At 41.1% G+C, this 24798-nt stretch overlaps 1 protein-coding gene across 4 annotated transcripts in view; it reads left to right on the top strand.

Annotated features, from left to right (window-relative positions):
* Positions 1 to 24798, top strand: part of pygl (phosphorylase, glycogen, liver) — a 94658-nt gene that overhangs the window by 30003 nt on the left and 39857 nt on the right. For 3 of the 4 annotated variants that reach the window (XM_080202666.1, XM_080202667.1, XM_080202665.1), the window contains 7 exons: positions 766 to 869; positions 4830 to 4961; positions 6532 to 6643; positions 17617 to 17699; positions 20122 to 20262; positions 20861 to 20953; positions 21578 to 21724. In XM_080202666.1, the coding sequence (XP_080058792.1) occupies positions 766 to 869; positions 4830 to 4961; positions 6532 to 6643; positions 17617 to 17699; positions 20122 to 20262; positions 20861 to 20953; positions 21578 to 21724 (812 nt within the window). The remainder of the gene's footprint in view (positions 1 to 765; positions 870 to 4829; positions 4962 to 6531; positions 6644 to 17616; positions 17700 to 20121; positions 20263 to 20860; positions 20954 to 21577; positions 21725 to 24798) is intronic. The other variant, XM_080202668.1, reaches the window with a different exon arrangement.

The following is a 24798-nucleotide window of genomic DNA, read 5'->3' as shown; positions in this document are numbered from 1 at the left end:
TACCATTTGTAACCTTATATTTATGAATTGTTTATTTTATTTAAAATTTTATTGATATTGCTGAGGTGACTGTGAGTGAGACAGTTAAGGGGGCAGAAGGTAGCAATGAAGGAGCTTCAGCCCCTGCAATTTTTGAACAGGTTTGAGGTTCTTATAGCTTGCGTGAATGAGTGCAGGGACTTAAGGATAGATGAGCAGACTTGACTATGGCACCAAAGTGCAGGGAGTTATTCAAGTGGAGGAAGTAAAAATGAATACAGTTGTAGTGGATAACAGTATAATTAAGAGGCTAGATACAGTTCTCTGTGACCAACAGCATGTGTCCTGAAGACTGCCTGCCAGGGTTAAGAACATTGCCTCTGGGCTAGAGAGGAAGTTAGAATGGGAGAGGATAAATATAAAATAATACGTCTTCATAGAAAGGCAATATTCCAAAATTCTCAAAGGATTTTATGAAAATGGCAGTTTATTTCCTTTTATGTAGCATATGTTGTATAAAATATGATTAGAGTTGTTTTACAATCTGAGAGTACTTTCTGTTCTTTGAAATGGTTAGTCTCATCTGAAAAGTGATGATGCCATTTATTAAGAAGTTACATTGAAGCATGACAGAAAGAATTATATAATGATGTGCACAATTTAGTGGGGGATGTGGTAGACTTTGTCTGTGAGAGCCTACTGACGTGTTCATTACCATTTGTAAGCTTATATTTATGAATTATTTATTTTATTTATAATTTTGTTTTTCTTCTACTTTTCCGACAGCCTGTTTCCTTGATTCCATGGCAACACTGGGCCTGGCTGCCTATGGGTATGGTATAAGATATGAATATGGGATTTTCAATCAGAAGATCCAGAATGGCTGGCAGGTATATTTTTGAATTCCTTTATTTTTCTCTTCTTCTCGATCTTTTTTCCTAACTGCTGATTTTTCACTATTGCTTTACAAAACAGTCAACACTTCTAACTAATTACTGGGTAGAAATTTTCATGGCCTCTTACTATCAGCAGAGTTCCACATGTAAAAATTATGGTCGCATAGCCAAGGATTTTTCATCCATCTGCATAATAAATACAAAGTTACAGATGATTTTCGCTACATTAAGGTTTGTTCATGTGCACTGTATTGCACAACTTAATGATGGCAAACTTAGAGAACTTTAGGTCTCAATTGTGAAAACTCTTTTGCATAACATGTTCATTGTAAGTGAGTTATAACTCTGAATATGAGTAATTGGGCTGGATTTTCATTAAAAGGCAGACAGCTCAAGTTGGGAAATCTCCCCTGTTCACAATAACAAGTGTCTAGTCACCCAACGGCAGTGCAGTAATCCTCCAAGAATGTGACACTCTTTAAACCGATATTCAACATTGAATGCTGGTGAGAAGGATGGCATTTCAAAAGATACCATGAGGCAAATGACTGCACAAAGGAGTATAGCAAAATAGAGGAATCCAGTAGTAACTATCGATTCAGTAGTTTGGGGAGGGACAAACAGTTCTGCTAACACCAACAAGAGATCCACCTATATATTACCTTTGGGAGTTGGTGTCATGAATCTGCCCAGTAACAGCAAGAATAAGAATTTAACAAGGCACGATGGAATGCAACCTGGCCATCAACAACTAGAAATCTGCGTATAAGATCATAAGACGTAAGAGCAGAATTAGGAGGCCCATCGAGTCTGCTCCGCTATTTAATCATGGCTGATATTTTTCTCATCCACATTCTCCTGCCTTTTCCCCATAACCCCTGATCCCCTTATTAATCAAGAACCTATCTATCTCTGTCTTAAAGACAGTCAATGACCTGGCTTCTGCAGCAAAGAATTCCATAGATTCACCACTATCTGACTGAAGAAATTCCTCCTCATCTCTGTTTTAAAGAATTGCCCCTTTAGCCTAAGGTTGTGCCCTCTGGTTCTTGTTTTTCCTACTAGTGGAAACATCCTCTCCACTTCCACTCTTTTCATGCCTCATAGTATTCTGTAAGTTTTAATAAGATGCCCCCTCATCCTCTTAAACTCCAACAAGTACAGACCCAGAGTCCTCAATCGTTCCTCAGATGACAAGCTCTTCATTCTGAGGATCATTCTTGTGAACTTCCTCTGGGCCCTTTCCAAGGCCAGCACATCCTTTCTTAGATAAGGCGACCCAAAACTGCTCACAAGATCCCAAATGTGGTCAGACCAGAGCCTTATACAGCCTCAGAGTACATCCTTGCTCTTATATTCCAGCTTGCTCGACATGAACACTAACATTTCATTTGTCTTCCTAACTGCTGACTGAACCTGCACTTTAACCTTAAGAGAATCTTGAACAAGGATTCCCAAGTCCCTTTGTGTTTCTGATTTCCTAAGCACTTCCCCATTTAGAAAATAGTCCGTGCCTCAATTCCTCCCTCCAAAGTGCATAACCTCACTCTTTTCCACATTGTATTCCATTATATTCTTTGCCCAGCGGTAGCCAGCATTCGAAAGGCATTCATAACATGTGGTTTTCCCAGTAACATGATTAGCAGGCATCTAGACAGAACCAGGTATACACTGCCTTATTAATAGGAAGCGGGTTTCTGAGATGACTGAGAGATCACTGGAGGCATACATATGCTAATTTCAAGAGTCCAGGAATTTGAGAGATGCAGACTGCCAAATACACAGAATGAAGAGTCAAAGAGGGAAAATGGTATAATTGCCAGCACCCTCGGGAGCAAGTGGGCCAGTTGCCAAGAGCCATTTTACATTTAACAGACTGAGGGTCCTGTCCACAATTCACAGCCAAGAGGCTAGTCTTGCATCTGAGTCATAGAGTCAAGGCAGTGCAGGAACCTTTGTACAGGTAGTTTAAATATATTTGCTGGATCAGGAAAAAAACCTTTCCCAGACTTGATCCTCAACCTTGATTGTGTGGTAACTATAAGCTGATTTTGACTTATTGATTTTTATAATTTTGATGTTGTTTAGGAAGAGGGAAGTCTTAAGAGTTCAGGGATCATAGATATATTCTGAAACAAGGGATAATTTCTACATAAACTGTGTGTCTGTTTAGTGATTCATATATTCAGTTGCCTTAGAGTGTTGTAATCCTGTTTGTGTGTATTTGTCTTTAATTTAATACATAGTTTTTAATAATTATTATACAAGGGCTAGACTGGTTATTCTCACTAGGATTTCATGTGACTCCTCAGACCATTCCAAAAAAATAAAATATACACCATTGCAAACACCAAGTGTTTCAAGTTCGGACACCTTCGCAGATAAGATCAGTGTGATTTGTGACACCGGCCAAGGGAAGTAACTAAGAGCATACAGGACATTCTGCAAAAAGAAAGGAAAGAGCCAGAAGTTTTGATCTATATCGGAATCAGAAACATACTAAGGAAGTGGCCTGAGGTTCTGCAGTCACGGTATAAAGTGTTAGCAAGGAAGTTAAAAAAGGAGCTCTGTGAATGTGTGAATTACTTCCAGTATCGCTTGATAGTGAGAGGAAAAATAGGAAAGTTGTGGCATGACTTGAGGCATGGTGCAGGATGGAGAGATTACAGTTTCTAGGAATCTTTGGACCTGTTCTATGATGGGAGACAACTGTTCAAGAAGGACGGGTTATATCTGAATAGAGTTGGAACCAATGTTGTGGACAGGGAAGATATGTTCGGGGGGAGCTTTAAATTAATTTGACAGGGGTTTGGGCATCAACACGTAGGATTAGAACATACAAGAGGAGAACGGAGGACTGAGAGATATGGATAGCGTTAAAAATAATGTAGCATTAGGTCGGGTCATCCAAGTATAAAGAAGAAAGGTTGAGTTTGGAGTGCATGTATGTAAATGCACAGAGTTTTATTCTTGAGCTCCATTGGAGCTACGTTCAGCCAGCCAAGTGGAGACTATTACATCACACCCCAGACATTTGCCTTTTTAATGGTAGAAAGGCTTTAAGGAGTTGGAAGGTGAGCTACTCACCACAGAGTACCCTGCTATTATTGCCAAGGTATTATTTGTGCTGGTTCAGTTAACTTTCTGCTCAATGGTAAACTCCCCACCACCACCATCTGCAGGACATTGAGAATGCAGAATTAGCAATGGTAATATTGAATGATAAAGGAAGAAAGCTAGATTCTTTTTTGTTGGAATTAGCAATTGTCTGACACTTGTGTGACATGAATGTTACTTGACCTTATCACCACAAGCCTGAATGTTATCCAGTTCTTGTGATATTTGGGCATGAACTGTTTCATTATCTCAGGAGTTGGGAATGTAATTGAATACTGCAAACATCTCCACTTCTGTGGAAGGAAGATCACGATGAAGCAGCTGACGATAGTTGAGCCAGGACATTGCTTTGACAAATTTTCACAGTGGTGTCCTAGGGCTGGGATTATTGGTTTGCAAAACCACAACCAGCCACTGCAGGGTTCCCTCACATCCAGAGTGCCATTGATTGTACCCATATGGCTGTCAAGGTGCCAGCTGGCCAGTCAGGAGGCTTTGTGACCAGGAAGGACTTTTCACTCGATGAATGTTCAGATTGTATGTGATCACAGGTCCAGATTCTACAGTGCGTACAAGGTACCCGGCAGCTTCCACAATGCATGCATTCTTCACCACTTGCAGATGCCCAGGCTGTCCACTGCTCCTGTTCATCTGGAAGGGTGGTTGATTGGTGACAGGGGTTATCCATTAAAAAGTTGGCTAATCACACCTTTCAGGTGGACAAGTACTCTTAAATTATCAACATTATGCCTCCAAACCTATAAACAGGTTTCTGTGTAGGTTATGATTAATTAATTACACATGAATAAATTTGAGGTATATTCTGCATGATTAAAGGTGGAGGAAGCTGATGATTGGCTGCGACATGGTAACCCTTGGGAAAAGGCTCGTCCAGAGTATGTACTGCCTGTTTACTTCTATGGCCGCGTATTGCATACCAAAGATGGCGTCAAATGGATTGAAACAGAGGTATGGTTTTTCAACTTTGACATTTACCTGATTAAATTTGGTTATATATATTTGGGTCTCATATTCAATCAAAAGAGGTCTATTTTTGAGGAACAAATGAAGAAGTGGCAGAGATATGAATGGGCAACAAGGTGATTGATGGAGTACGATGTGCAAAGATTTTGGTTATAAGAACAAAAAAGTTTTTTTTTAATGATGTGGAAGTTCTGTATGTTGACACACTTGTACAAAGGACACAAAGATAAGTGCAAGTACAGTGGCAATTGGAAAAGCAAATGACACTTGGGCCAGAATTCTACAGCCACTCACATTGGCAAGATTCTCTGGTCCTGTCAGCAATTCATCCCTGCCGTGGGTTTCCTGGTGGCATGGAGTGGTTTCAATTCAATGGGAATTGAATAGTTGTCAATTCCCATTGACAGTAGTAGGACCAGAATGTCTCACCACCAAGAAAAACGCCGAGGGCAAGTCAGAGAGTATCACCCTTGGTTTTATTGCAAGGGGATTGGAGCACAAGAATAACAAAGTTTTGCTACAATTGTTTAGGGCTTTGGTAAAACCATATTCAGACTATGTGCATAGTTTTGGTTTTCTTAACTAAGGAAGGATATACTTACATTGGAGATGGTATTTCAAAGGTTACTTAGGCTAGATTAGTTCCTGGGAAAGGAACGTTATCCTGGAATGAGAAACGGAATAAATTGGAACCACACTGCCTGAAGTTTAGAAGAATAAGAGATGATTTCATTGAAGCATACAAGAGCCTTGACAGATTAAATACTGAGAGATTGTTTCATCTAGCTGGGGGGTTTAGGACAAGAGGGGCAAAGTTTAAAGATAAAGGGTCCAATCAATTAGGACTGCAATAAGAATCTTTTTCATTCAGCGGGTTATGAATCATTCTGGATGCTCCATCATTGAGTATATTGTTGGCTGGGATTATCAGATGTTTGGTCTCTTAGGGAATATAGGAGCAGGCAGGAAAGTGAAGTTCAGGAAGAAAATCAACTATGATGGGATTGAATGACAGAGCAGGCTCAAGGGGTCATGCAGTGTGCTCCGATTATTATTCATGTTCTGATTACAAATTTATATTTAAAAACATTTTAAAAATTTAGTACAGGTGTCATATTTCTTGCAAGTTGCAATGTCAAAACTTTGAAATACTGCACTTGTAAAATCTTTCAGTCCAAGATAATTATATAATGACTCAGTGATGAGCCAGCACTACTTGCTGCAAACTTTTGTGGCAGTTATCAAACATCTTAAGAATAATTTAGTAAAAATAAGGCCATAGCAGCTGAAGCATGATGTTTGGACCTTTGTATAAAAGAATAAACATTTGGAATATTACAAGTACTGTGTCTTGTAATTTATCACAAGCTGACCAAATGAAAAAAAACTAAAAATCTGGGCATTTCAACAAAAATGGTAAATGCTAAAAATACACCTATTAAAGAAAAGCAGATTTATTGGTATTTCACATGTGTACCCTTCATTATGAGAGGACAATAGTCCATTCCTCTGTATTGAAAATGCAATGCTTTTTGTGCTGCTGATAAACCTGCAGGTAGTTCTTGCCATACCATATGATACAGCAGTGCCAGGATATCTAAACAACACGGTGAACACGATGAGACTGTGGTCTGCCAAAGCACCAAATGACTTCCATTTGCATCACTGTAAGTATATCCTAATGCAATAAACATTAATTCTACATATTGATATTGGAAAATGTAACTAAGTATAGAAGAAATCATAGACATATTCAAAGATATGGGAAGTTGTAATCAACAATGTGGAAATAAATAACAATGCGGAGATGCTGGTGCTGGACTGGGGTAATAAATCTCACACCTTTCACCTGGTGTTGTGAGACTTTTTATTGTGAAATAAATAATTGTAGAGACTTGATGAATTGAATGGTCAATTTCTGTGCTGTCAATTTCTACAATCTTGAATTCAAAATGTGAACTTGTTTTGAGGTATTCACATTTTATCTACTCCATAGGCTTGTTTTTAAAGCCCTAGCATGGTAAAACTAACGGTTTGGGAATAGTACACACTTTAGAATATGTACTAAAACTTTTTCTTTGGTAGTACATTATATATTCCTGTTGCACAGTTAAAACTCATACACATGAAAGCTGACTTTTGAGGTGCTGCTGCTGTACGTTTTGGGACTTTTCTCCAGTATTAAAGGGGAATTTTGTGGAACTTTCAAAAGTGGGTAACATGATGTGCTGCATGACTTAACTAGGGTGGGATGCGAAATTTCAATTTCCTGACAGCAGCTTGGAATTCAGGGATAAAGTCACCAGCATGTTTGCAGCATATGAAGCTCGCACCAACCACTGATAGGTTCATACCTGTGTATTCATGGCATCCAAATATATTACATTAATTTGAAATAGTTTTCAGTAAAGTCATTCCTGTGTATGAAGTTAACAGTGTATGAGAATCTTGTGACAACAGGTTCATGATTGTTTAAAAGGTGGCTTGCACCAGTTGGCTTTGTGCATTTCTGTCTATGTTAAGCAGGTGGCTGTGTTGCATTCCGGCACATGGCAGTAGGTGTTTAAACGTTTGTGTTCAGGTGGAGGAAGGAGCAGCGGAGGAAAGGGAAGGTGGACATAGAGTGCAGGGAGGTGCTGATTGAGGCAAGGGTGTATTGGGACTGTAAGTGGGGTGAATGGTTCAAGGCAGCAATTAAAAGATGGATGATGGGTGTAAAGGATAAGATTAGTGTGCTATTAACAAATGGTCACATTGAAGTTTCTGTGTGGCAGAGGGAACAGTTACAGTCAAAGGGGGGGAATTGAACGCTGTATACGAACAGGTCCATAGACAGTGTTAGGTATTGGAAGGTTTCATGGGGTGCATCACAGGCATGGATAAAAACATTGAGGAGGATAACTGGTGGGTTCATGGTCAGAATGGGCTTGGATGGTCATGGGTGTCGGCATAGAAGAGGGAGAGATGGAATGTGCAGTGAAGTGGTTGCAGGGTTCAAAGTAACTGAGGGATTCAGGGGTTAAAGAGGGACGAAGAAAGCTTATGTTAGGTGGGTTATCAGTGATGGGGGAAAGCTGAAAGTGAAAGAAAAAGGGTAGAAGGTGCAGGAATAGGTCTGAAAAGTCACATGCACCAAACTTCTAGGGTCTTGTTTCACACATAGCTTATCAAAATGCAAGTTCAATTGAAGTGGGAGGAGGATCATTTTGGGTGGATGGAGTTTATATTGCATACAATGGAATGATTAAAGGATCTCCCTAATAATCATTTAACTGGATGAGATCCATGGATGACCATGCTGTCACATTTATGTCTGCTCACTTCACACAGTGCAATTACTGCGTTAACCGTGAGTCTCATCACCCAATATTTCTGCAACCTCAATGAAGTTGAGAGAATGCAAAAACTTAGAGCTTTGGCTGTTTAGCAACAGAGGTCGCAAGGCGAATAGTAGTGTGGTCATGGGAATGCTAGACTGGACACAGCCATCCAGAAAGGCATAATTAATTGCAGGTACTAACATGTCAGAGCATCCAGAGGACAAGAAGAAACTACCTTCATATGTCTGAGAGACAATGCCAGAGATATCAGAGGATGTCCCAGGAAATAGTTACTGAGATGTATCGGATTGTTCATCAAGATGTGCAACCACTTGAAACCCCATGCCAATAAGATTATAGCAACACTCAATTTCCTTATCAGTTTCCAGGATATGATGGGTAACATGTGGCATCCCACAGGCTGCCACGCAGAGGTGCATGAAGGAGGTGAATGATGCCCAATTTAGACATGACAATGTCTTTTTCCACTTCACCACTAATGAAGACAGCCAGACCACAAGGTTAACCGCATTCAGTGTCATTGCTGAGTTTCCTCAAGTGCAAGGTGTCATCGATGCTCTCATCTGACCATAAAAGCTTTCCTGGGAACAGCCAACTGAATGTGTAGATCTGAAGGGATTCACTCGTTGAACATACAACAATTGGGCAACCAGAGGAGAATGTTGTAAGCTTACAGGAATTTGGCAGTGTGTCAGTTCTGGTGAGAAAATTAGCGTTGAATTCTCCAACTCCACTGGCTAATCTTCTGTCCAGATCTTGTCCCTTTAAATATCAGAAAAGAGTGGGCGTGGCTTGTACCATCACTCTGGTAAGGTAAGGACTCTTTAAAAAGGGTGCCCAATCATTGAAACAAAAATTAAACATTCTCTTCGCAACCCCGTCCACCACGGAGGTACCTGTGGCCTCCCTCCTGCAGGCTATCCCTGGCATGCTTCTCCCCACAGTCGACTTGCTAATCACTGTGCTACCGTGCTGCCCTTTTTGTTAGTGGAAACAGTTCTCCCCTCTTTATTCTTATCAAATTCGTTATTTTTTTTACACTACTTAAATTGCCTCCTAACCTGTTTGCTGTGAGGAGAACAATTCGTGTTGTTCCCACAAAGAATCGTCTTTTCATATTAGCATGGTTGAAGCAATGCAGGGTCATGAGTTCAGAATGGAGGAGTCCATTCGGCTTGTGCAGTACCGTAGCTTAGAGCTTTGAATTTATGAATTCATCTATTGAGAGATTTCCCACCCTCATGAATAACCATATGTAGCACTGAGTGCATGCAGGAGCTGCATACTGACATTCACAGAATACATACAAAGTATTTGGAGTGGTTACCACTTGTATCCAAACAGATGTTCTCCTCCAGTCATCTGTAGCACCAGCCTGACCAGGAGAGGAGAATGAGTACCATTATTATCATCCTCCTTGGCCCCTCTTATTTAGAGGCTTTTTTTTAAGTTTATTTATTAGTGTCACAAGTAGGCTTACATTAACACTGCAATGAAGTTACTGTGAAAACCCCTTAGTGTCTGTTTGGGTAGACTGAAGGAGAATTTAGCATGACCAACACACCTAGCCAGCACGTCTTTCAGACTGCAGAAGGAAACCGGAGCATCTGGAGGAAACCCACACAAACACGGGGAGAACATGCAGATTCCACACAGACATTGACTGAAGCCAGGAATCGAACCCAAGCCCCTGGCACTGAGGCAGCAGTGCTAACCATTCTGCCACCCTGATATAACAGGGACCAGTGACTAAGGCTGCCATTGTGGTGAAGCTGGTGCAGCAGCTTCTGGAGGTGACCCTATGGATACTCCATGACAAGGACAATTTCCTGTACATCTTGGTTGCCTGCAGTGACAAGCAAACAGGCTGCCTCCACCTCATCCAAAGCCATAAGGGCAGTACTGCATAGGTGGGGCCTAAAACAGAGACCAGCTTATCGGGGAGAGCACTGTATTTGTATTTGTAGTTTTCTTCACCTGTAAGTGTGCACTAATCCACTCTGAGCATGATGTAAATATGGACACATGACTTCAGACATAAAAACTCGAGAAAAGGAAAGTGGCGAAGAAGAACATTGAGACTTCTGGACAGATTTACATCATTCATCGACTGAAAGAGTGAGTCCATCTGAAAGAAGGCTGCGTCTTCACTGGAGGTGTTCTCAAAGCAACTCAAAGTAAGTTCCAGAGCATGCTGTCCCCAGGTCAGAAGGGCTGAACTGAAATATGTCTGGATCCCTGATGTTGGCAGCATCCTAAAGAGACTCTGGAGTCTTACACTGGGCACAGTCTCCTCCCTGTGCAACCGGGGCACCTTCCTGTTCTGCGTCTTCCTCCTCTGATAAGCTGTGTTGATCTAGCACTTCAGTCTCTTCCAGGTTCACTCCCCTCTCAGAGTACCCTGTTTTGGAGAGTGCAGCGGACCAGCACAATGCACAACACCTTTTAAGGAATCTAGTTCAAGATTGCACCTGACTGTCCAGGCACCAGAACTGCATTTTCAGATGGAAGATGGCTTTGGTTATAGTGTGTCTGTGCCTTTGTCTTGAGTTCCTGTAGAGGAGTGAGTACTGTGTCTTCAAGGAGTATCCCACGTAGTTTATGGATGAAATGAAGAGTTTTAGCTCTCTAGATAGACTGACAATGAAGGAGCCAAGGCATTGGAAAAACAAGTACGCATATGTCGGAAGTTCGTATTCAGAACAGTGGAACGTTGAAGCTGTGAAAGTCTTCCTGTTGATGAATCTCACTCAGCCTTAATACCTACAGTCAAAGATGCCCTGCACTTGGGGGAATCCATTTACCTAAAATTGAATGTTCTTGCAAATAGAGCATTAGTGATCTGTGAGATTCAGTAACATGTAGGTATTTATGAGATGCCACCAAAGTCTGCATATCCTTGGAAAGAGCCAGAGACAAAGAAGTTTAAGGTCATGGTGATTTGATGGCTACTGGCTAGGCATAGCGAGCATTGTTCAGTGTTGTGAGGTCATCATGAGGGCACAAATCTCAGTGACAATCTACCTGGAGAGACGCAATCTTCTGTGGCACAGGTTCTCTGAAATGTCAGTGTAACTCCACCTTGGACAGTAGATCCTACGCTGAGGGTATGGCCTCTGTTGTCCTTCTGAACCTCATCCATTTCTTCTGTTACTCTCTGCCTACGACTCTGCCTCTGGTGCTGAGAATGTTTTTTCTCATCATCACCAGCCCCAAGTTCTGGTAATTGTGCTCCCATTACCAGCTTTGGCCTTCCTTACACTGAACTGGACTCCCAATATTTTCTGGAAACCTAGTCCTCTCCTCATGTACCCCCAAGATGCTCAGCAGGTCACAATTCTCTGTTCTACCTTGTGCTTACAGACCACTCTCCCCGCAACTTCTTCATACCCAATGGCATTGTGTGTCTTTGGCTGAGTGCTTCTCACAGCTGTGCTCTTTGGTTCTCCCCCTCCCCAACCATCTCTACCACCGCCACTACCACCACCACCAAATTGATGGTGTGTCCATCTCACCATCAACTTGAAAGGGGGGGAGCGGTGGTGGTTAGAGCACAGCAATTAGGGATTGGCAATAAGTGCTGTCTCCAATCTAGTGTGCAAGCTGTGCCTTTTGTGTTTACATAAGCTTTCCAAATTCAATTAATTGTGCTTTATTTGGAAAAAGGAAAAGCCAGAATTGTTAGGATGAGATGTCACTCTCTTTTGACTGTAACTAGATGTCTGCAACTTATGTTGTATTAAAGTTAACCATCAAACATTACTAACTCAAAACTTCACCTAAAAAAAGTCATTTTGTGGTTTATCGAACATAGAACACTATAGCACAAACAGGCCCTTCGGCCCACAAGTTGCACCGATCACATCAATATCTACCACGTCATAGAACTATCTGTAACTCCCAATCCCATTAGATCCCATATAGTCATCCCGAAGTCTTTTAGAAGACCCCAGCGAGTTTGCCTGTACCACCACAGACGGCAGCCGATTCCACTCACTCACCACCCACTGAGTGAAAAACTTACCCCTAACATCTCCTCTGTACTTGCTTCCCAGCACCTTAAACCTGTGTCCTCTCGTAGTGACCATTTCAGCCCTGGGAAATAGCCTCTGAGAATCCACCCTATCTATTCCTCTCAACATTTTATAAACCTCTATCAGGTCGCCTCTCAACCTTCGTCTCTCCAGGGAGAAGAGACCTAGCTCCCTCAACCTATCTTCACAAGGCATGCCTCCCAATGCAGGCAACATCCTTGTAAATCTCCTCTGCACCCTCTCAATAGCTTCCACATCCTTCCTGTAGTGAGGCGACCAGAACTGCGCACAGTACTCCAAGTGGGGTCTGACACGGGTCTTATAAAATTGCAGCATTATTTCCCGACTCCTAATCTCAGTCCCTCAATTAATGAAAGCCAGTACACCATACGCCTTCTTGACCACATCCTCCACCTGCGAGGCCAATTTAAGAGTCCTATGGACCTGGACCCCAAGATCCTTCTGATCCTTAATACTGCTAAGACTCCTACCCTTGATATTGTACTCCTTCATCCCATTGGTCCTGCTAAAATGGACCACTACACATTTATCCACGTTGAAGTCCATCTGTCACTTCTCCGCCCAGTCTTGCATCCTATCTATGTCATGCTACAACTTCCGACATCCCTCCAGACTATCCACAACACCACCAACCTTCGTATCGTCGGCGAACTTACTAACCCATCCCTCCACTTCCTCATCCAGGTCATTTATGAAAATGACAAACAGCAAGGGTCCTAGAACAGATCCCTGGGGCACTCCACTAGTGACTGACCTCCATGCAGAAAAAGACCCATCCACAACCACTCTCTGCCTTCTGCAGGCAAGCCAGTTCTGGATCCACAAGGCCAAAGCCCCTTGGATCCCATGCCCCCTCACCTTCTCAAGAAGTCTTGCATGGGGGACCTTATCAAACACCTTGCTGAAGTCCATGTAAACCACGTCCACCACTCTTCCTTTGTCGATGTGTTCAGTGACATTTTCAAAGAACTCAACTAGGCTCATAGGGCATGACCTGCCCTTGACAAAGCTATGCTGACTATTTCTGATCATACTAAACTTCTCTAAATGCTCATAAATCTTGTCCCTCAGAATCCTCTCCATCAACTTACCAACCACTGAGGTCAGACTCACCGGTCAGTAATTTCCCGGGCTAACCCTGCTCCCTTTCTTGAAAATAGGAACCACATCCGCAATCCTCCAATCCTCCGGAACCTCTCCCGTCTCCATCGACGATGCAAAGATCATCACCAGGGGCTCTGCAATCACTTCCATCACCTCCCACAGTAACCTGTGGTACATCCCATCCGGTCCTGGCAACTTATCTATCTTGATAGAATTTAAAAGTTCCACCACATCCTCCTTCTTAACATCCACATACTCAATCTTTTCAGTCTGCTGCAAACCTGTAGTACAACCTCCCAGATCACTTTCCACCGTGAATACCGAGGCAAAGTACTCATTAAGCACCTCTGCCATTTCTTCCGGTTCCACACAGACTTTTCCCCCTTCACCTTTTATAGGTCCTATTCCTTCTCTTCTCATGCTTTTACTCTTCACTGTTTTCCAATAATTAACACAAACTTATAGAAAATCAAAAGTCATTTCACAAAATGTGGATAAATAGTACCTAGAATAGAATCCCAACAAGAGGCCATCTGGCCAATGGAGACTGCACTGACTCTGTAAAAGAGCACCCCACCCAGGCCATCCCTTCTGTCCTATTCCCATAACCCATTTACCTTGGCTAATTCACTTTACCCACAAAATATTTGGACGCTAAAGGGCAATTTAGCATGGCCAAGCCACCCAACCTGCCCATCTTTGCAGTGTGGGAGGTAACCAGAGTACCCAGATGTACTCAGAACCACGACAGTGACTATTCTTAGAAGAAACTATTACACATTGGCTGTAAAATGCTTTGAGACATTTATTTGCTGTGAAAAGTGCTATATAAACCCAACTCTTTTTTTATTAGAACATTAGAAATTTCAGTTACTGAGAAAAAAAGGCAGGTGAAAAGGGTTTTAAAAATATATTTTGGATGGTTTGATTGCTTTGCCACCTCATAAATATTACAAATGAAAATTTTGAAAGATATTTTAAGTGGTAAAATGTGCATATATGTCAATCTTATGTGTTTTATGAATATATTATTTAAACCATCGGGTAGGCGGTGGCATAGTAGCATTGTCATAGAACTAGTAATCCAGAGATCCATGGTAACACTCTGGAGACCCCAGTTTGAATTCCACCAAGGCAGATGGTACATTTTGAATTCAACAAAATATCTGGAATTAAAAGTCTAATGATAACCATGAAACAATTTGCGCAAAAACCCAACTGATTCACTTTAGGGAAGGAAATCTACTGCCCTCATCTTGTCTGGCCTACGTGTGATTCCAGACTTACAACAACATGGTTGACTCTGAAAAGGTGTCAGTTCAAGGGCAATTAGAGATGGTCACTATCTGGTGACCCAGCCAGCAACACCCACATCTCATGAACATAAGAAAAAAGCAATCAAATTAAAATGTGACGCAGAAACTTGCCAATGATTTTGCTGAAATTTTCTTTTTAAGTGTGTTTAATAGGATGTGCAAAAAATTGTATTAATTTTATTATATTACTAGTTAATCCCTCACTCGTGCACAGAAAATTATGGGACATTGCAAGGATAAATTTCAGTGTCGCAAGAGGGGAAATAAGCTATAGTGAATCAATCACCCATGACACACCATTTCCAAATTTCCCTTCTGTTAACTTCAATAGAAAGGAAAATTGGTCAGGGTATATAATGACCAGCCAATCAGCCACCCTTTGTTTTTCACTCCTATTACTTGTAATGTGTTACTCATGGGAAATGAGAACATTTATTGTATATGAAAATAATGTTGAGTTTTTAAAGCATTGGAAGGTCACATAGAAGTGGTGCAGGAGGCTGAAAGCGAGCAGCATGCAAATATGCTTGCTTTATTCAAGCTACTCAGAAGCAGCTTGAATAAAACAGACAATTCCAAGAAATAATGTGCAACTGAAAGTATAGAATAAAGGCCTTGATTCAACTTCAAGGCCTCCTGAGTAAGAATAATTCATTTTATTATATTGAATTGCAAGGTGTTTTATTTGTACTTCTCACATCTCTGTGGATTACATCAGTAATGATTTTTGGCAGTTACAAATTGCTTGGCAAGCTGGGGAACCAATGTACAGAGAAACATGGAAGATAAGGCTATGTTTGGTGCAGCTGAGTATTCATAATTGCAATTTGTTTGATCTGAGGGAAAAGTCTTGTCTAATACTCTGTTGGGCAGAATTTTTTCAGAAAACTTGTAGGTGTAAAACAGGCAAGAAAACAGAAGGTTTTGTCGCCGGTTTTTTCAGTGAAGTAGGATAATGGTGATTTACAGCACTCTGCAATACAGAAGCTGTAATGTGAATCTTGCCAGTAGAGAGGTGGAGTTTCAGCTCATCAGTGAGACCGGCTATTGAATTCTAGGTGTGCCATTGTGCTGCTCGTGCCCTCCCCATAGAGGCCCTGGCCAATTACACAAACACACACACACACACCCACCCCTAAACAGTCAACTGCCTTCTCCTTCCCCTTCCCACACCTTATAGAGCAAGGTGTGAGGCTGATTTCACCAGCAGAACAAAGCCAGTAAGAGAGGGCGGGAGGTGAAAAATCGGGATCTTGCCCATTGTACCTGCTTTTAAACTTAGCTTAATACTGCAAGAGCAAAATTTTGTGATCTTGTGATGGAAAGCAATATACACCATCTACAACACAGAGTTAGTTATCTGAATGCTTGAGCAAGTGCCAAGGCAATTGGGACATGACAATGTTATTGGGATAGAACTTGCTTCATAAAAGAGTCAGTAGAATTTTAGAGATGGCAAAACTGTGATCTATGGTGATGTCAAATTTGCCATTTTATCAGTATTTAAGACGTCAGGGCAAAAAAAATGAATTAAATCACGCCTGAAAAAAATCTTTGCGCCTCTCTTAAATGAAGAAGTACCATATGGATGTGAACATATTAAAACTTCTGCAGATAAAAATATTACACTATAGTTTTAACATTCTCTGGGATACAGAAGCCTAAATGTGTAAGCACCTTTTGAACAGGCTTTCTTCTATAAAATAAAATTGCTTAAATTACTAAAACCCAACTGACTGGCAGGATATCAATAACATTTATATTCTTGGAATGTTTGGATTTGAAAATCTTAACCATTTGCTTACAATAAATGTTTCAACAAGGTACTACGCACAACCGGTCCATCCACCATAACCACACTTCTAGATCATTCAATTGTACAAAGCCATCTTCAAAATAATCTTCTCAAAATAATGTTGTTTTATAACTGCCAAATACAAGATCTTACTTTTTTCTGTGGTTTTGTCCTTGTCTTCTTTAATAATTTCATTGCATTACCTTTTTCCCAACAAAGCAAGTTATGCTAATTCCTTCCTTGTTGCTGTAACACTGCCTACATTACCTTTAATTTGACAAAAGACAAGCATTTGGACACTGATTTCCTTTGACTGCCACATAAAATATTGCAATCTTTCACTTAGAAAATTGTCTTATATGTTTAACTAGTTTGTTTTGAAATATGTGCTTCGTGTATCTTAATTATATTTTACAAAGCTTCCAACAATTCAGAAAAAAATAGAAGTTAAAAGGATTTTTAAATTAATTTTTGAGTGATTTGATTGGTTGGCTTTCAGATCTTGGAGATTTTCCGAAGTCTGCATAATTACAGGTCAGTTTAGATAAACAGATGCCATAACATTACAGTCAAGAATCCCTTACTATCATAAAAGCAAATTATGTGGATGCTGGGATCTCAAGCTAAAACAGAAAATGCTGGAAAATCTCAACAGGTCAGAGAGCACTTGTGGAGAGAGAATAGAGCTAATGTTTCAAGTCTGAATAACTGAAGAGTCATCCAGACTCCAAAATTAACTCAGTTCTCCCCACAGATGCTGTCAGACCTGCTGGGATTTTTGAGCATTTTCTGTTTCAGTCTCTTGTTATTACACTGGTTTTAATACATAATTTCTTTATATCCTAAGCATAAATTGCACCCTTTTATGTAAAGGAAGTGTCATAATGTAACCTGTACCTTAGTTTTGACAGTAGCTGGAATTCAGTATTACTGTTAGTTATCATTCCTGTTCTCACTTTGGAATGGCATTCAAAGTTGTTTATATCTCTATACTATATAATAAACATAAATGTTTTTCTTTCTTAACAGTTAATGTTGGGGACTACATCCAGGCCGTGTTGGACAGAAATCTGGCTGAAAATATTAGCAGAGTCCTCTATCCTAATGATAATGTAGGCACTAAGCATTTTCTAAGTGTTGTACATATCTGCGTATTAATGTAATTAAACAGCAAATAGTAAATTTAGTTGACCACCTATCTACATCCAACCCGACTACCCACTCATCACTCAAGGATTCAAAATGAATCATGGATATTAAAAAATAACAGTTGAGCACTTTTGATGGCAAATGATGGGTTTGGTGACAGATGGGTGAGGAGAGAGGTAAGTGGTTGAGGAGGCAGGTGCGTGATGTGGAAAGTGAGTGTGGTTCAGTGGGGGTGAATGGGTAGTCAGGTTGGGTGTATGTAGGTAGTCAGCAGGTAATCTGGCTGGGTCAAGGGAATAGTTGGAGGTCAGTGCAAATTATTGGGAGGTCAATTCCAGAGTTACCCAGGAATTAGACTGGATTTTAATTGATCTAATATTTCCTGGCTAACTCCAGGTAAGTACATAGGAAGTGTCCCAAGTCTCTGACTCTAACTCAAACTTGGAGACGCTCACAGAGGGTTCCAGGGTGCAGGCATTTCCACCAGGTCCAGATCCATATCTCATTCCTGATCATTTAAGCATTCAAAAGCATCATGTTTTTCTTAAGTTTGTAGAAACGATCATTACAGTTCAAAAGCAATCATTTGCACTCAAAAGCATTCATTAATGTCAGAAATGATCACCAGGCTTCAAAAGTGATCACCTGGCATCATAAGTCATCTTCAGGCATCAGGAACTTTAAATGGACATCAGGGTCTCAACAATGACTTAAACTGTAATGAATTGTCATGTAAATTAAATCTGCATTTTAAAAGAGAGTAAAACATAAGGCAGGATTTTCCTCCCCATCTGCAGCATGTTTCACAGTGGCGGAAGCTGGCCCAAATCTCACTGGCAGCAGGATCTTATGGTCCCACCGTTGCCAATGGGATTTCTTGTTGAATGCACCTCTCGCTGCTGGGAAACCCATGACAGGGGTGTACCATTGGTGTAGCTGTAAGATCCCACCAGCATAAACAGCAGCATGATATCGGCGATAGGGTGGAATATGCCTCTCCCTCTGTGGTGTGTTTCACAGTAGCGGGAGGCAGCGTGCCACTCGCTGGCAGCAGGACTTTATGATCCCACCATTGACAATGGGGTTTCCCATTGAATGCACAGCTTGCCATGGGGAGACCCACAGCGGAGATGCACCACCAGTAGGACAGTAAGATCCCACCAGTGTAAACGGCAGCAAGATTTTGGCGAAAATGTAATTCAATATCTGCCATTAAAAGGGCTGAATCGGCTTTTTTTATTTTATAGAGTCCGATCTTTTCCATTTATTATCCAACTGTAAACTTAAACCTCTTCCTAATTAATTGTCTTAGTCTGACAAACAAAAAGATAGGACTTGCCTCAAATTCACTTAAACAAAATGTTTCTCTTTTTTAACACTAAAGGTACCAATACTCACACAAACTCATAGTTGCGGCACCTTAATTCAAACATTAACTATAAACTTTTAACTGAAACCGAATACTACCCAGTTTGAGCGAACTGGCCAGGTCTGCTCTTTGATGTAGATCTTCCCTCATGGTTCTTTGTCTTCTGTGAAGATGTTCTCCAGGGCAATTTGCAGTGGTGGATCTTGGGCTGTCACTGGAGACAAAGACGCAAACACCTCTTTATCCTAAACTTTTTGAGGCGGGACGGTGGCACAGTGGTTAGCACTGCTATCTTACGGCACCAGGGACCCGGGTTCAATTCCAGTCTTGGGTCACTGTCTGGAGTTTGCACACTCTCCCTGTGTCTGTTTGGGTTTCCTTCGAGTGCTCCAATTTTCTCTCTCACTCCAAAGATGTGCGGGTTAGGTTGATCAGCCATGATAAATTGCTCCTTAGTGTCAGGAGGATTAAGAGGGTAAATATGTGGGGTTACAAGGATAGGGCCCAGGTGGGATTGTTGTCAATTCAGGCTTGATGGGCCGAATAGCTTCCTGCACTGTTGATTCTATGATTCTCATCTTCCTCCAGAAAGTTCCCTGACGCTCAGCCAATTATATCATCAGGAACCAATCATAATGTTCGAGTGTAGCCAATGGAGCTACTCGTAAACAGCTCCATAATGTTTACACCAAACCACATGTAGATCACGTAGCCTCAACTATATTTGACAACGATGGGAAACTTTGGCACTAGTAAGTCTAGCATAGTCCAAACAATAGCCCTTATTTGGTCAGCACAAGAAGCCTCAAGTCACATTTCCCAGGACAGGTCACAAATAACTGCAGCCTTCTAGTCTGCAACTGTGTTTAATTATAACTTGACCAAAGTTCCTGGCATGTTTGATTCCCGTTGTCATCATTGCCCTCACAATTAATATTGCCATTGTCATTGTTGACCACCCGGCCACACATTGTATTAGGCTATCTTAATATCTCTTAAATATATTTTGTTTTCAGTTTTTTGAGGGCAAAGAATTGAGACTAAAACAGGAGTACTTCGTTGTTGCCGCCTCACTTCAAGACATTATCCGTCGTTACAAGGCTTCTAAATTTGTTTGCAAGGATCCGAGGACTTGTTTTGATTCCTTCCCTGACAAGGTAGATATGTTGACAACTCAAAACACTAACATTAGAACTATGTTGCTTTGGAGGGGAAAATAATAGTGTAATGGGTTAATGCAATATCCTTTCACAACTGCAATCTGGATTTGATCCAATCCATATTGATGGGATGAAAAACTAATCTGTCTGACAAGGTTAATTGCTCTAACTGAAATTAATTTCGTAATTCCAATTCAGTTCCTAATGTGCACAGATCCACAGCACAAAACTGTCAGCAGAAATGTAGCTCAAGAAAGGCAAGTGGTCACCAAGAATGCAAAACACACTCATGGCCACATAACAATGCCCTATCTCGAGCACAAGCCCACACCCAAAAAACCCACCCTTTCCACATTACCAATACCTGCTGGAGAGGAGTAAACATGAGCAATGGTTAAAGTTAAAAGGTAACCTGAAGATAATAAAGTGTCTAGTGGAATGGTGCTGCTCCTAAACTGAAGTGAGTCCTTCCTAAGTCATTTGATCTGTATTGTACATTGGCAATATAATTTTCTGCTCACAAGAGGTGAAGTAATGAAAAAGAAGCAGTTATATGTTATTTTATGCTAATTATTCCCATTATACCATTTTGTAGGTGGCAATTCAACTCAATGACACTCATCCTGCTTTGGCAATCCCTGAGTTAATGAGGATTTTAATGGACATTGAGAAACTTGGTTGGGATCAGGTTAGACCACGTATACAAAAGCAACTTATTTTTAAGCATAACAGCTCTGAAGTGCGAGAAAATTGATTATAAGTGGGATTTTAAAGCATATTAATATGCTCAATTATTTTCCAGTAGGAAACATTTCCACATAGTTAAAATAGACTCCCCAGCAACTCATTTGATTAAGATAGCATGTAATTGAATTGTGCAGAGCAGAAAACCAGGTTTGATTTTGACTGTCTCAACCAGTAGAGATGCTATAATTGGTCTCAGTGCCTCAGACTAAAAAGACCTAATGGAAACGTCAGCTCTTTTCTCTCCTTACAGACGCTGCCAGACCTTCTGAGATTTCCCAGCATTTTCTCTTTTGGTAATGAGAAAGAGTCTTGGCTGTGTCAACTCAGTACTTAGTGGTTTGGTTCCACAGCATAAAAATGTCCTTATTTTGTTATGAATCAACTGTCTCACTACAGAATGTCAAAGCGATTGATGAAAATTCAGAAAAAGTCTCTGCAGTAGGTGATTAAAATTTTGGCGAAAGCACATTGAAATCTGAAAATACTTGTTAAACATATGCACACTAGAAATTAGAAACTGAAATGAACATACCTTGAGCTGTAATAATTTATGACCTTTTTTCAGGCCTGGAATATCACCAAGAGTACATTTGCATACACCAATCACACAATTTTGCCTGAAGCCCTTGAACGTTGGCCTGTAGCCTTCTTTGAGAAACTCCTACCCAGACATCTGGCGATTATCTATGAGATTAACCAGAGGCACCTAGATGTAAGTGTTCAATGTAGCAGCATATTTTAGGAATGTTTATTATTAATTTTTAAAATCCTATGGGAAGGGAATATGAAGTCACTTTGAGTTATAACTAATACAGAAGTGTAGCGAACATAATGGTTGCACAAGAATTTATTAAAATGATGATGCTGGATATGGTCCGGTACTCTCTGATGTCCTACAAGCTGAAGAATAATTTTATCCTCAACAAGGCTTTGCAGCTAGCTAGATTATCTGAGCTACATGAAGGAGACAGGACCATCCGAAAAGGAGGGGAACACTTTATGGGACAGAAACCAATTTTCAGTCCACCATATCAAGTCACAAAAACACAGGGACCACCCAATACAGGGAAAGTAACTCCTGAACAGCCCAGCAGAACAACCTTGCTAGTGCTGCGGTGCAAAGCACTCTCACAAAAAAGATCAGTGTCCAGCGAGTTCTGGTTAACACTTTCACTGCAACAGACCGGGCTGCTTTGGTAAACAGTGCAAGTTGAAACCTCAGCAATACACACATTCCCAAGGTAATTCACAAGATCAAAATCGAAAACCCAGAAGATGCATAGCCATTCTTCTTGAAGGACAACATAAAGTGTGTTTCTTCATTTTGAAATGTTGATATCTTAGTAAATCGTCAACTAACCAGTTTCAAATTAGATTAGGTGCCACTGTGACTGTCCTTTCAGATAAGGAATCATGATTTTGGGTTGGGTCAAATTTCTTGAGACGATAGAGGCTCAACGCTATTCACCCTGGTGGTGTATAGGGGAAGTTATGTGGGGCTGTGTCAGAAAGGATGTTGGAAAGGAGAGCAGTTATTCGCTCAGTGATTGGGAAACACATATTTGGGTGTTGTAGATGTACGGAGGGATGAAGCTCAGGGCTGTGATGTTCTCACTATTTTAGTACATGATTCAGGAGAATCCTGGACCCTATGGAATAGGCATTTCTAATTATTGCAAATGACCAGCAGCAGAGACAACAATGCCATACATGCCCAGGACCAGAGGCCTGCAGCTGTCCAGGGATCAACCTTGGATACAGTGCTGGCCGAGAATCTTCCAGCGTTGGTGCTCATACCTTCAGAGGTCTGCGCCTTAGCATCGGAAAGGGCTGGGCCTGTCCTGGGGAATGGTCGAACTTTCCTGCCATATACTGCACCTCATGGAAGACACCCAGTGCCTGTGGCCCTTAAAGTCACAGACGCACTGAACTTTTTCACTGGTGCGTCTCAGGTGGGTTGATGACCTTGCTGGAAAGCCTTCTTCTGGAATGGAATAGAGTTCATCTTGTTCCTGCTGCACACCATCCAGTACTCCAGTCAGGGAAAGCAGGGTGCCGGCTTCTTAGCTGCCATCCCCTGGAATAGATCGTGAACAAATGCTGGGGAACCATTGATATGGAGCTCCCCAGTGATTGCAGCAATTAAGTTGTGGTAGGGTGGGTGAATCAGAGGATGCTTGCTGTGAGTGCAGCATGATTCCCATGGACATAACATCTTTTACTAGCGAGGCGTAAGATTCAGCCAGAAATCATGCCAGTGGTGTTGGTGGGAAGCACTCCATTTTTCATGCCAGAACCAGCACTTTCGTCAAATTCTCATAAGGTTCCATCTTATATCTGGGTACCTGTCAGCTGTGGCTCAGTTACTCTTGCCTCTAAGTCAAGTGGATTCAAGTCCCACTCTAGAGACTTGAGTATATAAACCTAGACTGATACCTCAATGCAATATTGAGTGAGTCCTGCAGTGTTAGAGGTGCTGTCCTTTGGATGAAACAGTAAACTGAAGGTTCATCTGCCCTTTGAGGTGGATATGAAAGATCCCATGGCACTATTGTGACGCACCATAGGGAAGTTATTCTTGAAGCCCTGGTCAATATTTATCCTTAAATCAACAACCCCAAAACCCCGTCACTAGCATACTGCTGTTAGTGTGCAAATTGACTGCTGTGTTTCCTACGTGATAAGTGACAACACTTAAAAAGTACCTCATTGGTGGCAAAGCACTTTGAGGTCACAAAAGATGCTATCTAAATGCAAAACTTTTCTTGCTTTCCTTGAAGTGTGGGAATAAAGTTATCTGCTATTGCAAGACTAAAAGGCAACCATAAAGTTTTGAGTCCAAAGATCCAGTAAAGGTACATACATATTTTTCTTTGCTGCCATTTCTTTCTCAGATCCTGCAATTTAAATTGGAGTGCAATAACTGTGACCTCCTAGCTGTCAGCAGCTTCTGGATTGAAGATCATCTGGTGATCCAGGAAAATGTGATGGAAGACATTATGTTGTGACTTCCCCTTTTTTCTCCTTCCCTACAGATTCAAAAGGCATCTGTCAGAAGGATCTGGGTGTCATTGTGCATGAGTCTCAGAAAATGGATATGCAGCTGCAGAATGTTATAAGGAAGGCAAATGGAATCTTGGCATTTATTGCAAAGGGTCTAGAGGATAAAGGTAGAGAAGTGTTGTTATAATTGTATAAGGCATTGGTGAGACCACGGTTGGAGTTTTGTGTTCAGTTTTAGTCACCTTTGAGGAAGGATGTGGTGGCACTGGAGGCTGTTCAGAAAAGGTTCACTAGACTGATTTCAGGTTTAAAGGAGCTGTTGTGTGAGGAGTAATTGAGTAGCTTGAGCTTGCACTCACTGGAGCACAGAAGAATGAGGAGGAATTTGACTGAGGTATATAAAATACTCAGTGGGATTGATAAAGCTAATGTTAACCAAATGTTCCCCCTTCTAGAATAATCTAGGACAAAAAATCATAGTTGTACAGTAAGAGGGGGGAGATTCAAAATAGATAAGGAGAAACTACTTCTGACAGAGGGTTGTGAATCTATGGAACTCATTACTCTAGAGTACAGTGGATGCAGAATCAATCAATGGATTCCAGAAAGAATTAGATAAATATTTGATCAAAAGCAGGATAAAGAGCTATGGGAAAAAGGCAAGGAGAAAAGTAGAGTTATGTTGAGATGGAGATCAGCCATGATCATATAGAATGGCAGAACGACCTCAAAGAGCTGAATTGTCTATTTTTGCTCCAAATTCCTATGTTCCTTAGCATGCGA

The sequence above is a fragment of the Carcharhinus amblyrhynchos genome, chromosome 14 (genome assembly GCF_965287045.1).
Source record: "Carcharhinus amblyrhynchos chromosome 14, sCarAmb.v2.hapA, whole genome shotgun sequence".
In the NCBI taxonomy this organism is placed as follows: domain Eukaryota; kingdom Metazoa; phylum Chordata; class Chondrichthyes; order Carcharhiniformes; family Carcharhinidae; genus Carcharhinus; species Carcharhinus amblyrhynchos.
The sequence above is the reverse complement of the archived record's forward strand: the minus strand, read 5'-3'. Positions and strand labels throughout refer to the sequence as shown.